A 17,113-nucleotide genomic window follows, 5' to 3' on the forward strand; every position below is an offset into this window, starting at 1 on the left:
GGGGGGTCCTTCTCCCAGCTACAGCCCTCCCTCCAAAGATGTCTCCAGAACACTTTCCTCAAAACTTTTTTAATCAGGCCTCGGAGGCGGGGCTGGGGTACACTGGAGGGAGTCGCTTCCCCTTCTGCCGGCCCCCCTTCCAAGAGGTGGTACCTGACCATTCTCTCAGGTTTCAGGGAGGAGGTGGGCAAGGAAGCTGGGGGCAGTGGGGACCCTCCTGGGGCAGTCCCTGTGGGGGAGGAGGGAGGGCTGTGTGAGCTGCCCTTCCCACCCCACCCCACAGGTGGAGGGGCAGTTCCCTTTGTGAGGTTGGGCCCTCTAGCTGGATGCATGGGCATAAGAGGTCTAAGCAGGGGCCTTACGGGGTAGCAGGTGAGCCCTGTAGGGCCGACAGGAGAGCCAGATCCTGGGCCCACACAATGTCCTTTGCCTCTCTCCCATGCCCAGCTGGCAGAGATGTGAAAGCGTGTAGGGGCAGCGTGGGATCTTCCATCCCTGCAGGAGCCACCTTGGGGTAGGGGTAAGGGGCAGGTGTGGTCCTGAGACCCCCACCCTCACACCTTCACCTCATCATCTTCTTCTTCAGCGTCAGCAAACCCAAAGGTGTTTGCTTGCACTGTGCTGGGCACGGGGGTCCTGTTGCCTGCCCGGGGAGGGCCCCACTCTTCATCCAGGCTCTCCCAGGAGGCCCGAGCCTGGGGCAGCACCCCTACCAGCTCCCGCCGAGCATCCATCTCTGTGTAGTGGCGGCTGCCCCTCCAGCTGGCTCCCCAGTGCCTGCCCAGGGCTATGGTGGCATCGGCAGGTTCTCGGGGACCTTCCCCCACCGGGCCAGCCCGCACCTCAGCCACTGGGCCCAAGCCAGCAGTTACCCCGTTGGGGCAGTGTCCATGGGGTGAGGGGCTGGAGGCAGGCACTGGGGAGCTTGGGGGAGGGGCTGGGGAGCTTGGGGGAGGGGCTGGGGAGCTTGGGGGAGGGGCTGGGGGGTTTGCAGATGGGGTTGGGGTCTCAGCTGCAGGGGCTTCTGAGAGGCTCATGACTCCAAGCAGCTCACTGAGGAGGGAAGGTCCAAGGTCAAGGTCAAGGCGGAAGGACAAGAGAGAATCGGAGCGGCGGAGCTCGGGCTCGCCAGGGAAGGACCCATCTCGGTTGCGGTCCCGGTTGCGGTCTTGGTTGCGGTCGCAGTCTCGGTCTCGGTCGTGAGGCTTGTCAGAGCGGGGCAGACGGGAGATAGTGCAGAAGCCGGAGTCTGTGCCTAGAAGAGGGAACGGGGAGCAGAGTCAGAGCTGGGGGACCTCCAGCCAGGGACAGAGCCCAGGAGAGCCAGAGTCAACCCTGGCTGGCTCTCTGGCCTTGCTTCTGCTGTCTTCAAAATGGCAAGAATCACGCTCTTTCCTGGGCTCCCATCAGCAACCCTGAGAACCAAAAATGGTCCTAATGCTCGTGCCCACTTGGCACCCCGGGAAAGTCAGGTTCACCAGTGCTGGTTGGGGACGGGTTTCCCAAGGTCACAGTCCCATGGTCAGAGCCAAACATGGTGCTGCTGCGATTGGCTGACTCAGTCCCCTGGGCCGACGGCTATAAGCAAAATCATAGCTAAGGGCCCAGCGGCGTGGCCTAGCGGCTAAAGTCCTCGCCTTGAATGCCCTGGGATCCCATATGGGCGCCGGTTCTAATCCCGGCAGCTCCACTTCCCATCCAGCTCCCTGCTTGTGGCCTGGGAAAGCAGTTGAGGACGGCCCAAAGCTTTGGGACTGCACCCGCGTGGGAGACCCGGAAGAGGTGCCTGGTTCCCAGCTTCGGATCGGCATAGCACCGGCCCGTTGCAGATCACTTGGGGAGTGAATCATCGGACGGAAGATCTTCCTCTCTGTCTCTCCTCTCTGTATATCTGACTGTAATAAAATGAATAAATCTTTAAAAAAAATCATAGCTCAAAGCCATGGTCAGACTGTGCATAAATCAGACTTGCAGGCCTGGGATCCCACAAGGTCCCAAGTGGGGTTCAAGGGCGAAGCTTCCACTAAGGCAAGCAGGGGGGGACCATTGCTGCAAGGCAGGGTATCACCACCAGGTGGCAGCAGGGTCACACAGTTCCCAAGTTGAAGCCTGGGCACCTGGCTCACATGGGTGTGAATTTGCAAAAGTTGGAGCAAATAAGAACTGCTCACACACCCTACTGTGTGCTGGTCCCTGGTCTACGGATGACCCAAGTGCATATCAGCCACGACGCCAAGGGGCTCCTCACGTGGGCATAGCTCATGGCTACGGCCTGGCAGAAATCCTCCCAGGTTTCTCCCACCCTTCGCTCCGAAGGGGTAGCCACGGCTGCAGGAGGCAGGCAAAGTCAATTGGCCCAGCGGAAGGCCGGCCCTGGGTGGCAAGCACCGAACTCCAATCCTGTGCCCTCCCTCTCCCCTTCAGCGTGTCTGCCACCCCAGGCAGACAGGCCCAGCCCTCACCGTAAGCAGAGCGGCCGTCCGGGGAGTCGGTGGGGCTGTCGCCATCGAAGGCAAACCTGCTCACCACCAGGCTATCGTAGGCAGCCTGGTTGAGCTGCGGCAGAGAGATGGCGTTCTTGATGATGGGTGAGATGGCGGGCGGGGCCGGCGAGGGTGTGGCCGGGGAGGCTGTGCGCCGGCGGGGCGGCGCCCCAACCCTCCGCACCTGTTGCAGCTTCTTGGCCAGAAAGCTCCGTGGTGAGCGGTGGGTGTTCCCGGTGCCGCCGTGGTTGCTGAGGAAGGAGGTGTCGCCGAAGACGTCCCCACCGCGCCCCACGTGCATGGTGTGGCGGAAGTCCCCGAGTGGTGGGCTGATCATGTCCGCAGTCAGCCGCCGCTTGCTTTGCGAGCTGGACACCCAGCCCATGGGCGACAGCTTGCCCAGGCTCATGGCAGGGGCTCCTTCGGCCCCCTGAGGACCGGGCATTGGGTCAGCTTGCTGCTGCTCACCACTGCTGGGTCGGGGGGAGGGTAGGGTTCAGCGTACCCCTCTGGACTCTCCTAAGGTGCTGGTCCCAGAGGCTGAGGCCGGCCGAGGTTCGTGGCTGCACTTTGCTGGGCCTGGTTCCCAGCTCCGTGGAAGCAGCTGCACATGCCGGCCAGGGCATCGGTTCCTCTCCTGAAGGGATAGAGGGAAGAGTGAGCCATGCCAAGTGGGGGAAGCGACTCTACTGCAGGCCTGGGCCAGAACACTGTCTGCTGTCCAAGGCCTGCACACACACGCTGGCCCCAGGCCCCATCTGTACAGAGAAAGTTCTGGAATCACAAGGCAGCTTGATGGCGTTGCAAACCAGAGCTGCAGCTGCTAAGTAGGTACTGACTGAAGGACCACAAGAAGCCACCCAGCCCCCCTCTGCAGATGGGACACCCAGGCACTGTTATTCAACCCATGGGACAGCCCAGAGGAGGGAAATGGAGGCATGTGGAGCTGGAAGGGACACTCCCAAGGCTGCACAGAAAAACCTCCTCCACCTCTGCCATGGTGGCAGGCTATCTAGTAGGCTAAGCCTCTGCCTGTGGTGCCCGCATCCCTTATGGGCGTTGGTTCGAGTCCCGGCTATGCCACTTCCCATCCAGCTTCCTATTAACGCGTCTGGGCAAGCAGCAGAGGATGGCTTAAGTCCTTGGGCCCCTATACCCATGTGGGAGACCCGGAAGAAGCTCCTGGCTCCTGGCTTCAGCCTGGCCCAGTTCCAGCCATTGTGGCCATTTTGGAGGCAAGGGTGAACCCATGGAAGGAAGCCTCTCTCTGTCTTTCCTCCTCTCTGTAACTCTGCCTTTGAAATAAAAATAAAATCAATATAAACAATAACAAGAATAATAAAAAAAAAAACCTCTCCTAACCGCAGAAGCCAGGAGAGAGGCTGTGCCGGCCAGAACTTTGGGAACGGCTGTCATGTTCAGAGCCAGCCAGAGGTGCTAGCGCGCCCTCCCGCCTTCAAGGTGCTTCCTGGAAGAAGGATCCTGCGGTCAGAAGTGGCTTTTTCCAGCTGCCCCTGCACTCCTGGTGTGGTCAAGGCCCTGAGAAGGCCTGCAACTAGGGATCTGGTCACCATCCAACTGCTGTAGGAACACCAACTTCACCTCCCACCCACTCCCCTCAGTATCTCTTCCTCTGCCCCTCTGCTCCCCTCGCATCCCAGAACAAGTGCCAGCTACCCACAGCCCGACCTCTGGCTCGTGGGGCTCAGGGAGGGCTGGCCTGCTCTGGGCTGCATGCTAGTCAGTTCTTGAACACACTGAAGCCTGTGCATGCCCGCTCGGATTGGGCTCTGAGGGCAGGGACAGTTGCCTAGAGTTAACCAACCCATGCCCACCCTCTTCCTCATAGCCAGCCTGCACTCTGCATGTGCCCAGGACTGGACCCAGGCCAGCTCAATCACAGGAGAGCTTGGTGATAAGCCTTGGGCCAACAGGTCACCTTCCCAGAGAGCAGGGACGCGATGTCCTTGCAGTGTAACCCTAGGCAGGGGATCTGCACCTGGGCTGAAACACACACATACAAACTTCCCCTTTTAATTTTAATTAAAATGTGTATGATTGTAAGGACTGACTTCCCCCTCACAGCCTGAACATCTCAACTCTGCCCTTTGAAAGTGATTTGAAATTCAGAACAGGTTCAATAACAAGATAACAACGAAGGAGGTGGCACGTGGGGACAAAGCTTGCTTTGTTTCTCCACTGCATTCTCTTCCCTTCCCCTCCTCCCTCACTAACTCCTCCCCCTTGGGGGGCCATCTGAATCACCCTCCCCCTGGCACCCCAGGCACTGCCATGCCCTCTGCAATGTTTGCTGAAGTCACTGGGCATGCTGCAGTTGGCCGGCTGGGGCATGATGTCACTTTGCAGAGCCAGGGGCTCATGCCATGCCATGGGGAGGGTCTTGTCCAAGGTCAGGGGGCAGGTACCTGGTTGCAGGGTCGGGGGTGGGGCTTGAGTCTCCTCTAGGGGAGTGAGCCAGAGTATGGCTGGAGGGTGCCAGTTCCATGGGGGCCCACCCCCTGCCGGCGTTAGGGGTACACCTACCTCACTGACACCCCAACTCTCTGATTCCCTTCCCTCCCAGCAAAAGGGGCTCTGGCCTCTGCTGAACCCCCAAGCTTGCCCATGGGTGGGCACACCTGCTTCCTCCCTGATATCCTACCTCCGAGGTGCCTCCTGGCACTTCCCAAGGGCAACCCCTACCTGCACAGCCCCAGCCTAGGGCATTAGGGTTCCCCTGGGGTAGGGGGCAGGATGCTATATTTTCAGCAAACCCTCGAACCCTGGGGCAGCACAGCCCTGGCTTCCAATCCAACGCCTTACTCACTATGGAGACCCTTGGTGGCAGCTGGCTGTGGAGCTATTGCTGACCTTCACGGGTGCCCACCTGGCACAGAAGGAAGCCAGGTCTTGGCTGTCCCAGTGAAGGGTTCGGTTCCCTTTCTCCTCCCCAGTCCAGGAATTCTGCCTGGAAAGGCTCACAGCACCCATTTTACAGATGAGAAAACCAAGCCTCAGCAAGGAGACTGAGTTACCCTGGGTCAATAGGGCTACATGCTATCTGCCCAGGAGCCCATTGAGGCCTCTTACATGAACAATCAATGCCCCTGGGTGGGGTGGTGACTGCAGGGTCACAGGTGACAGATGGGGAGGGGTGGTTCTGGGGGATAGGGGACATGGCTCTGCAGATCAGCACCTGCAGCCAGGCACGAGCTGGTGTCCTAGCATCTACCCTGTGGGCACAGCCAGGACTGGGTGTGGTGTTAAGACCAGCAAGGGCAGGTGCTTCCCAGGGGGGAAGGTGTGAGGAGGGGCCAACAGAGGCCACTGTGGAGGTGGTGAGGGGAGGGAGGAATATCGATGAGTTGACCCAGGGGTGTTGGTGGCCCCAGTGCTTCAGGCTCACCCAGAGATAACAGGCACACGGCTGTGTCCCTGACCAGTGCCACGTCTCATGCCCAGAGCCACTGCTCGTTTGCACATGGCTGCTGGCGTGCAGCTGGGTGGCACCTTCCCTGCTGCATGGCAGGTCCCCTGTGTCAGGGAGGTCACTTGTCCCAAACCTGCTCTGCTTTCTGGGGCAAGGACTTAACTCCTGGGGCCGGGAAGTGGCTGGACAGGACAGTCATCCTGGACGGAAAGGGGGGTGGGTCCTGGCATTCCCGCTGGGGGGACTCAGTTATGGGTGGGGAAGGCGGGGGGCGGGGGAAGGAGGAGGGAGTCCTGGGTGCCAATAGGGAGCCCCAGGGGGAAGGGAAAATTGGCACCTGCACCTCAACCACCCCAGGTTAGAACTCAGTCAGCCCGAGGAGCATATGCTGGCTGGGTCTCAGGTGCTAGCGCCATGCTGTGGTCTTCAGGCCTGTCCCTACATCTCTCTGAGCCTCAGTCTCCAGGTCTGGAAAATGGGCTTCAAACTTGGCGGGTTTCTCACAGTTGGGGCAAGGACAGAGCGGTCTGGAGGACAGCCAAGCCTGAAATCCGGGAAAGGACTTTTCAGCCTCTAAGGGACGAGGGAAGGCAGGAGGCGGAGGGTCACCGCTCTGAGGAAGGGGACAGCCGGCTGTTGTGGCCGGAGGGGGAACCGGACGGGATGACCTCATCTGTGGCTCCAGCTTGGAATGCGGCGGCCTGGGAGGGGGCAGGGTACTTGGTCCACTCCCCCCCCACCCCGCCAACCCCGGCCGGGGCCCAGTCCTCGCCATTTCCCGCTTTCGGTGTCGGGCCCCAGTCGCGGGGCCCCACGTTCCACCCGTCGCCCCCTCCGGGTCCCAGCGCAGGAAGAAGAGCAGACGATCTGGGCCCGGCGCCTCTACTCGCGGGAGCGCTCCCGGCTGAGCCGCCGCCGCCGCCTGGGCGCTCAGATCGCCCGCTCGGAACTTCACCCCACAGCGCGAAAACTCGCAGAGCGTCAGCCCGCGCCGCGGCGCTCCGGGCCTTCCTGCTGGCACCGAGCGCTTTTTGAGAGCCCAGACCCTCCCCTCGGGCCTCCCAAAGACCCCAGAAGGGTGCGGAGTCCCGGGGGCGGTGTTGGGGTTAGGGTAGGGGGAGCGCCGCGGACCCCGCCCCGTGTCCGCGCCCAGCCTGGCCAGCCTCGATTACCTGGTCTCGGCGAGCGCCCGGGGCGCACGGACTCGTCGTGGGCCGCGGTGGCTGCGCGTCCCAGCGCGCCGCCTGCGAGAGTCGCCGGGCCGGTCTGCGCCGCCCTGGCCGCGGGCTCGGCGGGCTGGATCCGGGGGCGGGGGCGGAGTGTGGGCGCGTGGCCTCCCCGCCCTCCCCTCTCCTTCCCTCCCCTCGACTCCCCTCCCCTCTGCCCGGCGGGCCGGGCCGGCCCCCCTCCCGGGTGCTGTCCACGGCGCACCGAGAGCTTGCAGGGGCGCGACGGGGGCTCCGGGCCAGGCTTCTGCCCACCGCCCGGGGCAAGGCTAGCCGGGAATGTGCGGGCTGCCCGGGGGAGGCGACTAGAGCCTTTTCGCCGCCAGCCTCTCGCTGCCAGCTCCCGGCGCGGCCTTGGGGCCCTGGGTTTGATAATCTTGCATATGGGCCCTCCACACTGCTCCCCTGAGGGCCTTGGGGGCATCCAGGAGGCGGGATTCAGAGCCCTTGGAGGCTTGGTTGTTGGTGGTGGGGGGTGCGGGGAAGGTGGGCAGCTGTGTAGACCTTCAATTTTGCAAGTGTGGGCTGTTGGCGCTCTCTCCTTCCCCACTCCTCCTTTCAACCCATTGTGGCCCAGACCCAGCCACATTGTGACGCAGGCCCCTGGTGGGGTGAGTGCAGGCCACGATGTGGTGTGGCCAAGGGGAGTCTGCAGCCCTGGCCGTCTGTCTCACTGCTGTCTCCTGTGTGTGCCGGAATTTCCCTGCTTCACAGCGGGACAGTCAAAGCAGGCCTCAAAGCGTCCTCCGCTCTGGCTGCTAGCAGAACAGGTAGTGGGACCACACCTCCCAAAGCCAGACCAGTCCTAGCCTGGCCTGGCTGCCCCCTGCCTGCTCTGATCCTTGCCCTGAGGACAGGCAGGAAGGGGGGCGGGGCACTGCCCAGAGAGGTCCCTAACAGCCTGCAGCTAGTTAGTGCAGAGAGAGGACGAGACTCTTGGGAATGGCTCCCACAGGTGCTGCCAGAGTTAATTCTTAAAAGGAACGGAAGTACACACCTGGCAGGAGACAGCCCAGGCAAGGTCTTGGTGCCAAGGCTCCGCTTGGAGAAGGCAGGTGTGGCCGCAGGAAATTGTATGGGTGCTGCTCCCGGGGGCTGGGCCTGAGGAATGTATATACACACAGGTGGGAGGAGAAGGGGGTCGCTGGGCCCACAGGCCCATGCCTCCTCCTCTTCTGGCTGCGCCCACCCAGGGAGGCCAGCTTATTTCCTCCAGCTGGGCAGGTAAGAAAACTGACAGCATTGCAGCCAAAGCTGGCTCAGGCGGCACAGCAGTAGCACGGAGAGCCATGGGTCACTTTTTCCTGGAGACAGGCTGGAGTGTTTGGTCCTGGTGGAAACCGGGGAACAGTGTGGAAGGCGCTGGGGAGGGGAAGGGGGAGGGGGAGGGGGGGAGGCCAGGCAGGGATGGGGATGCCAGCAGGCCGCACCAGCTTGTACATTGCTGAAACTATCTGGAAAGATGGTCACACACAGGCGCTGGGCTGGGCCACCATGGTCCTTCCCACAGACGGTGTTCCTGATAGTCAGCAGGTATTGAGCACCTGCTGCATACTCAGCTCTCTCTGTATGCACGGTCACAGCCAGTGGAGTGACTTACAGAGTCCTGCACTGTGGCAGGGAGGGTGCTCAGGCCAACCTCCGCTGGGGGTATAGAGGATGCTAAACTACAGGTCCCTGCAGTTAGAGGGTTCCAGCTGACAGAAGAAGCCGTGCTGTGTCACAGACACTGAGCATGTGTGTGGCTTGGTGGCACTGTGCATTGAGCACCACACATCAGAGCTCAGTTCAAGTCCCAGCTACTCCACTTCCCGCTAGAACTCTGATCCAGTGTTTCTGCTACTGTTCCTCCTGGGACGCTGCGGCCAATGGCTGGAGTCCCTGCCAGCTATGTGTTAGACAAGGATGGAGTGCCAGGCTCCTGGCTTCAGCCCAGCCCAGCCCTGGCTGCTGCAGGCATTGCAGGGATTTCGATAGCAGACCAGGAGAGGAGATGGAACATTCTCTGTTTCACTGTTACTCTATTTTCCAAGTAAACAAGTCAACACACACACACAAGAAAAGGCCCTGACCTCAGGTCCTGGCCCAAGGGCTGTCTCAGCACTTGGCTCTGCCTAGCTCTCCAGCTTCCCATCTATACAATGGGAACAGCACAGTGTTGGTATTTACCACTCACGGCAATGTTGTGAGCCACAAAGCCATGACAAACCGAGAGAGTGCGTTCATGGACACTCACTCCGAGCTTGTCCCTGCAGGCAAGGAAGCCTAGTGGTGGGAACTGGCGACCCTGCTCCGGGCACTTTCTTCAGCTAGAGGTTGTGTGGTAACCTGTACAGCAGGAATTGTTGACTCATTTTGCAGCTGAGGTTGGGGGATGCCCTCTTCTCTCATTTGTAGCCTGTCTTCAGGTAAAAGTGTGTGGGGAGCAGGGAGTTGGCTGCATCCCTGCTGTTGGCTCCACTCTCCTTCGCCCCTCTGCTGGTTCAATCCCCACATGGTCCCCCATGACCAGAGCTGGACCCGTCTGAAGTCAGGAGCTTCATCTGGGTCTCCCACATGGGCCATCTTCTGCTATTTTCCCAGGCACATTAGCAGGAAACTGAATTGGAAGTGGTATAGCTGGGACTCGAACCAGTGTCCATAGCGGATGCCAGTTCTGCAGGTGGAGGCCTAACTGGATAAGTTATGGCAGCAGCCCCTTCACTCCCCATTTAAGGAACCTGCTATTTGTTTCTCTGGAAAGTGGGAGAAAGGGAGGTCCCTGTGTCTCAGAGAAGGGTGCAGGGCTGGCAGCCCCCTCATCTGTACGCCCTCCATTCCCTTCTTCTCGATAGGATGAGCCTAAGAGTGCAGGGGTTAATCCTGGCAGCTCTGTAATCACCAGGTCAGCTGCCTGCCACCAAAGGAGCCAAGACCAGGATCTTATGGCCCTGAGCTCAGCTGGCCCTTCCCCTGAGGCTGGGGGCCTGGGGAAGGCGGCTGTCAGGGCAGGGAGTTCTCTATGAACAAGAGAGGGGCACAGCAGGTGTTTCCTCTGTGTGTGTTGGCGGGGGGTGGGGGGAATCTGCGGGTGCCAATGGCTGCCCACAGGTTCTTGAGGGACTTGGCATGGGGACCTTCAGCCCAGTGGCCTATTCTCCCAGCCCCCATCCTAGTACCCTGGACACCCCCAGCGTGGCTGTGGCTTTACACTCACGGTTTGGGCCCTCCAATCTCTATTCGAGTGCCCACGGGCCCTGACACCCTCAGTAGTGGTTACCAATCCATCCATCTACCCACTGCCTGCTCCCTTGTCTGTCCATCTGCCTGTTACCCACACAGCTGCCCACCCACTTACCATGCCCCATCGATTCACTGCCCCGTCCCACCCATTCATTTGCCCACTCCCCCAGCTACCTACCTGCTCCCGTCATAGATGCACCTGAACCTGTGTGGCTCCCTTCACCCACAGCCCACGCCCGCAGCCCCCGATATGTCCATCCCACAATGGCCTCTCCTGCCCTCACACCCAGGTCCCTGTGCACATCTCAACTTCCCATTCACACACACCTTGCCCAGGGCTACTTCAAAGTGCCATCTCCTGTAGGCCTTCCCGCACCGGGAGCCTAGTGCCCCTATCTGACCCATGCTCCCTGTTGGCATCCGCTGCCCTCTGAGGCCTCAGGCTCAGTCCGTGCTCCCTGCACTTTGGGCACCGGATGGAGGGGGACGGGATTTCCTCCTGGGACTCCTCCCCCACCGGACTCCTGCAGGGGCTCAGACACAGGTGGGCAATGCAGGGGAGTGGGGTGGGGGAGGCTGTCTTTGAAAGGCTGGTGCCTGCATCGGCAGGAAAGCTTGGTAACAGGCTCAGGGGGAGAGAGCTCGGACCCTGCTCGCCCCTCTCTGTGTGCACTTACAAGTCAGAAAAAGCTGATCCATCTGTAGCCTGTCCCTCATGTGTTACTCCCTGACTTTGGCCTTGGGTTGCCTGTGAAGAGGCGTGAGGTTTACTACCTGGATTGGAGTTCATGGTTGGACGAGGGTGGCTATTGTAGATACCATCATCATTTCCTTCTCCCAGCAGATGAGTTAACAGAGGTGCTCTCAGTGCACAGCTGCTATGCACGGGGCATCCCTGGGCTGGGTGCCTGGAGACGGCCAGCAGGGAGACTTGAGTCCTCCAGAAGGGAGGAAAGAGGCCAGCACACACGACAGTGGCTGAAGGGGCCCCAGAGGCTGAGAACTGACAGGGGGAGATCTGAGGAAGCTTCATGGAGAATGTGGCATTTGAGCTGGACCTTGCATCTTGGGTGAGAGTGCCCTTTTCTGGAGCTGGGAGGAGGGCAGGCTACAGGGAAGAGGTAGAAGCGGGCCTGGTGCACCTGCAGTGTGTGTGTGGGGTGTGGTTTGTGATCTGGGAGAGGCGGAAGAGGCTCTGGGAAGGCTCTGCTGGTGTGGTCAGGGGCAGGAGAGAGCCACTGACCACTACCCTTGGATGGGGGGCACGGGAGGCCCCTTGCCTGCTACAATGATGGCTGTTCTCATGACTCCCAGACCCTCACAGCTTAAGATCCTTGCTGGGGTCCCCTGTTAGCAGAGGCCGGGGGCAACCTTGGCCAAGGTCTTCCCTCTTCCTTGTTCATCTTGAAGACTGTTCTAGCAGTAGCTGGAGGATGGAGAAGCTCCTGGAAGGGTTTTCAACCCGGTTTCCATTCCTCATTCCCCACTTAAGGCCTCAAGAAGAAACACTTGATGTGGGGAGTGGGAGTGCAAGGTCCTTAGGGAATCCCTGGGGAAACTGAACACCCCACACAAAGAGGCAGGGGCTTGGCGAGGTTGCAGAGTCAGTGGCGTGGTCCAGAGCTGCCCTCAGTGTGGGTGAGCATCTGCCAGGGGCCTGCTGTGTGCCAGTTCTTAGCCTATGGGGAGGGACACAGACAGGCACGCAAAGGGTTAGGGCATAGCAGTGGTTCTGGAAGCTTCCAGGAAGCCTGTTTAGAGGAGGCCGCATGACTTGACTCAGATGTGGGAGGCTGTGCAAATGAGAGGGCTTGTGGCCACCAAGAGGGGGTGGCCAGCGGGGAATGGAGCTGGGGCCCTCTGGGGAAGAGTGCACCAGGTCTCAGGCTGGTGGGCAGCTGGGGGGCCAGCTTGGCAGGGGTAGAAGGACACGAGTTGCTGTCCATCTTGCCCAGCTGCTTCTGCAGGACTGGGTGTGAACGCCGTTTGGGGCCTTCAGGGTGAGAGTGGAGGCTCGGCCCAGGGCACTGGGGAGGGTGCGTCTCCCGGAGACAGCTGTCCAGCCGGAAACGCCTCTGGAATTCCAGGCTCTGGGAAAAGGGCCGGCGGCTCTGGGCTCTGGAAGGGTTCCTTGGCTGACTGGCTGATCGGCCAGGCCTTCCAGGCCAGCGCAGCGCCAGTCTGTCCAAGAGTGCTTCAGAGAAGTGGGGGTGGGGAAGGTCCCCTCCCCCCTCCAGCTCCCTTTCTTCAGAAGAATAAGAGCCTGGTGGTGTGTGTGTGGGGGGGAGCAAGGAAGGATGTGGGGCCATTTCTCCTGCCCCACCCTAGGAGGACAGACAGATGGATGTGTGAGGGGTGTGGGGACTGAGGCTACAGGAGTAGAGGTGGAGAGAAGCAGGGTGTGGGGGTAGGAGACACTGTGGTCCCACCCCCATACCTTTCTGGCCGGTGGGACCTTGAATCCCCAGAACTGGGCCCAGTGCTTCAGGGCCTGGACTGAAGGGTGGTGAGGAGGGGTCTTCCAAAAGACCCTTGGTCTTTGTTCTTGTTGTCTTCGGGAGGGGGGACTGGAGGGGCGTGGGGGACAGGAAGAGCTGGGAGACCAGAAACAATAACCCATTCTCTGCACTCCCGCCTGGTCTGGGAGATAGGCCTGTGGGCTGAGCGCCAGCAGTGCTGCCTGCAACCAGGAGGCTGGGAGGGGGGATCCTCCCTGCCCCCCAATGCCCACCCGTGGCAGCCTGATTCCTCGTCCATACCTGTGGCACTCAGGGGCCTGCTCACATGGGCTCTGGATGCATTGGCTGAGCCTGGCCCTTACCACTGGCCGGCGTGGCCCCTTGAGCACTGGCGAGCACTCAGCGCCACACACGGCCCAGAGTTCAACCTACAGAGGACAGCCCTGCTGGCCAACTGTTCGTGCGGTGGGCCAGGGGTCACCCAGCTCAGCCTCTGCCTGCTGCTCCCCTATTTCCACCTCCTGGCCCACTCAGAGGCCTTCCCGCACCTTCCCGCCCCGCCCCAGGAGCTCCCCTTCTGCAGCCCAGTCCCAGCTGTGGGTCTTGGAAAGCTGTGGGGCTTTCCCATGCCTCTGTGTTCTGGTCTGTAAAATGGGCATTGTAACGCCAGCGATCAAACACAGTGCCTGGGCAAGGAGCTTTTTTATTATCATGCAGGCAGGTGAGGGGAGTGTGGGTGGGGACATCCTCCTGATTATGGGGGCCCCAGGCTCCTGGTCTTTCTCTCAATTGTTCCAGGGACTTTGCCTGTCATCACTTCACAAACACGGATGAAAGCAACAGCCGTCGGCAGCTATAGCCAGCGGTCAAGCTTTTGCCTTTGAACTTGGGAAATTCTCTCCCCCGGCCAGCAGTGAGGGGCCACAAGGGATAGCACAACTTGCTGGATTCTATGACCCTTACACTTGCACGAAGTCTCCAGAAGCTTCCAGCTTATAGGTGATGGCTCAAGGTGACAGTGTGGCTTCTGGGCCTGCCGGAGTTAACTGGACGGTGGGCACCTGGACCAGCAGCAGAGAGGGAGGGTCTCTTGTGGGGAGGAGTGGGCACTCCCCTGGAGACCTCAGCCCCAGCTCCAGTCCCCTTGTTGACTCAGCTGCTGTCTCCTGTCAAGGCCTGCTGGCCAGAGCTCCCATGGGAGGGCCAGGCCACATTCTTCCACTGAAGCCTTGTGGGGGTGGGTGAGGCTGGCACCTCCTGGTGGAGTCTGAGCCACTGAGGAGGGGCTAGAGCACGGAGACAGATGCTGAGAGCTGGGTGCGGAACATACGTGTGTGTGTGCACGTGTGCGTGTGGCAGGGGTAGAGGTCAGGGTTGAGGGTCCAGGGGGCCAGCAGCAGGCGAATGCTTCTGCTGGGAAACTGAGTTGCTGGCTGGTGTGGCTCAGCTTTGCCTGTGAGCGAGTAAGGTGATCTCAGAGAGCCACACCTAGCAGGTGGCCCCCTCCTGCCTCAGTCTTCCCATCCATCAAATGGGTTCATACTAATAAGCCCTACCTGCCCTACCACCCACAGCTGCTGGGAGGATCAAAAGCAGAAACCAAGCTGGGGCCCGCAGGAACCCCTCCTTTGGAGGGTGAGGCTGGGAGGCCCGGCGGGCTGCCATGGAGTGAGGGGGCGGGGAGATACAGGGCAGTGGGAAGCTGCCTGTCTGTTGTCCCTGGCTGCTCCCGCCGGGGCTGGACAGTAATGACATCTCCTTCTTCCAGACACACAGTCCTTGAGGCTGGGCCGAGTACTCTCAGTTCTCCTCCTCCTGCCCCAGGCCCTTTGCGCTGCCTCTTCTGCCCTGGGCCGCTCCTGTCCTTTGGTCAGGGAGTGGCTGTTTCCTTTCTGGCTCAGTGTCAGTGTTCTCAGCGGCCACCAGATCCCAGTGTCCCCCAAGCCCCTTCCTCCCATGTCTCTGTACTACCATGTTTCTGTACAGAGACTGTCACCCCATAGGACACTGAACTCTGGGAGGATGCAGGTGGCCTCGTTCCTGCCATGTTTGGAATCGGATCTCAGTTTGTTCTCCCTGAGACCCAGAGAAGGTAAGCCAACATGTCTGGGGCCACACTGTGGCAGCTGGAAGCGACGGAGCCAGGACTGGGCATGGGCCCTCCTGAATTCTGATTGACAGCTCTTTCTGGAAGCAGCCCTCGAAGACGATAGTGCCTGTTGTCCCCGCAGGCTTCCCTGTCCTGGAAGTCTCTTCCTTCTGCTTCTCACCTACACCAAGGCCAGGGGCCTCCCTTTCTTCCCTGGTAGGTGCTGCTAGGTCCTGGGCTGCGTGCTAGCCTGGCCGTGGGGCCCAGCATGCCATGGGGCCTTACTGGGCCCTGCATGCCCCCTTCATGCAGTCCTCCCGGCATCTCCTCGGCAGCTGGATGCCCCCCTCCGGCGCTTGTGGGCCCTGAGCCCAGGCCACAGGCTGAGCTGCGGCTGGCACTGCTCCTTAAACTAGGGGCAGCAACACTGCAGGGATTTGAAACATAAAGGGCCTTGAGACAGCAGCCAGGCCCGGAGGCTACTGGGAGCGGGGAGCAGGGACAATGTGGGGGAGTGGGGGTAGGAGATGGTAGGCCTGGGGGACCCCACTGTGTGCACTTCCACTGCTGTGGATGTCCCAGTCTCCCCTCCCCCATCGGTGCTGCTCTGGGAGCAGAACATTTCCAGCCCTGTGTGTCCTAAAAATAGCCCAGGCCTATCTCGGTGAGCACCTACTGTGCACCAGGCCTCTGCGCCATAGCAGGCCACTCTCTCCAGCTCCCTGCTTTGTCCTCCTGGCTCCCATCCTTCCTCTAGCCTCCCCCTCTCCCTCCTCCGGCCCAGCTAACAGGAAACTGCAGCCGGAGGGGTTAGCAGAGGTCAGGAGCCGGGGCTGCCAGAGTGCAGGGGACACTCACAAGGCCCGGCTGCAAGGGAGGGGGCTTCCTGTTTACCAGAAACCCAAGGACCCTCGGGGCGGTGCCCTGCACAGGCCTGGGGCAGCCCCAATAGATTAGATTTCCAAGTCCTCTGGGCTAAGGGGATGCCCCATAAGGCTCCCAGAACCCCTCTTCTCTCTTGCCCCCACCAGGAAATTGGCTTGGTCCCAGTCCCGCCCGCACTCAGTGGGGGGTCGGGAATGGCGGGCATGTGGGAGTCAAACGTCTAGTGTCCCAGGAAGCACCCCAGGGCTGCAGGCCCCCCTCCACTGGGCTCCACCCTCCTCTCTCCTCCCCCAGCTGTAGGACCAGGAGGAGCTGAAGGAGTGTAGAGGGAGGAATCAACATGCTTGCTGTTGGGGACCTGAGGCTCCCCGCTAGGGCCTGCCCAGGTGGCCACTGACCTCAGGTTGTGCACTTCTAGGATGGACGCAGGCCAGCTCCTATGCTGGCCCAGCCTTCCTCTTCTCCCCTTTCCCTCCTTCCCCAACTCAGGGGACCAGCTGCGAAGGCCTCAGAACAAGATGTGGCTTCGCACCTGGCAGGTTTCCTGCACGCCTGGTGCGCCAGCTCCCAAAGCTGACTGGTGGTGGGTGGGGCTGGCCAAAGGTGCCACCGGGAAGCAAACAGCGGCCTCCCCCTCCACGCAGCCCCAGCCAACCTGTCCTGCAGTTGCTCAACAGGTATTGACCCAGGGCATAGGATCATGGCCAGGCCTGAAGAGACCGGGTAGGACACCTGCCCCTTCCCCCCATTGTCAACTAACCCAGAAGGAGATGGCATTCTGTCTCCCCTCCTGTGCCAGCTCCCCCAGACCTTTAGGACCTAACAAAGCCAATTTGCAGAAGGCAGTCAGGGAGGGTTTCTAGGGGGAGGCCGCCCTCTCAATATGGAATCCTGCAATCGAGACAGGGTGTGCCTGGCCCAGTAAACAGCCTAGCCAAAGGCATGGCTTGCCCAGAGACATGCCAGTGGTCTGATGCGGCTGGAGATGGCACGGGCCAGGCCCAAGGGGGAGGGCCGCGGGAATGGAGGGATGGGGCTGGGGAGGAAGCGTCACTGGGTTGGCTGGGCATCTCACGGCTCTGGGGCGCCCCCTCTTGCCCTGGGAGGGATTCAGGATTCTGTGAGGGCCAGCAAGTGTGGTGAGGGGAGGAGCTTCCCCCAGCAGCCTACCGCCACCCAGCCCCAGTGGGTGGGTAGAGCTGCCCTTTGCTGGGGCTGCTCGGGCAGGGCCGCCTGGCCAGGCCGAAGGAAGTCCCGGCTCTGCCTAGTGCTAGGCTTGTGATCGTGTGGCCCCCTCTGTTAAATGGAGCTCTCAGGCA

General features: G+C 61.0%; 1 protein-coding gene across 2 annotated transcripts; it reads right to left on the reverse strand.

The window, feature by feature from the left end:
- Nucleotides 1-52: 52 nt before the first annotated feature.
- Nucleotides 53-7,250, reverse strand: CDC42EP1 (CDC42 effector protein 1). 2 transcript variants are annotated; one of them, XM_004589527.2, is made up of 3 exons: nucleotides 7,086-7,250; nucleotides 2,463-3,120; nucleotides 53-1,255 (listed from the first exon to the last, which is right to left on the reverse strand). In XM_004589527.2, the coding sequence occupies exons 2-3, from the start codon at nucleotides 2,926-2,928 to the stop codon at nucleotides 555-557; spliced, it is 1,167 nt and encodes a 388-aa protein (XP_004589584.2). In that variant the 5' UTR covers nucleotides 2,929-3,120; nucleotides 7,086-7,250; the 3' UTR covers nucleotides 53-554. The 2 variants fall into 2 exon arrangements, with proteins under 2 accessions (XP_004589584.2, XP_058529647.1); XM_058673664.1 differs by lacking the exon at nucleotides 7,086-7,250 and adding an exon at nucleotides 5,371-5,429.
- Nucleotides 7,251-17,113: the final 9,863 nt, after the last annotated feature.

This window comes from Ochotona princeps, chromosome 15 (assembly GCF_030435755.1).
Source record: "Ochotona princeps isolate mOchPri1 chromosome 15, mOchPri1.hap1, whole genome shotgun sequence".
NCBI lineage: Eukaryota > Metazoa > Chordata > Mammalia > Lagomorpha > Ochotonidae > Ochotona > Ochotona princeps.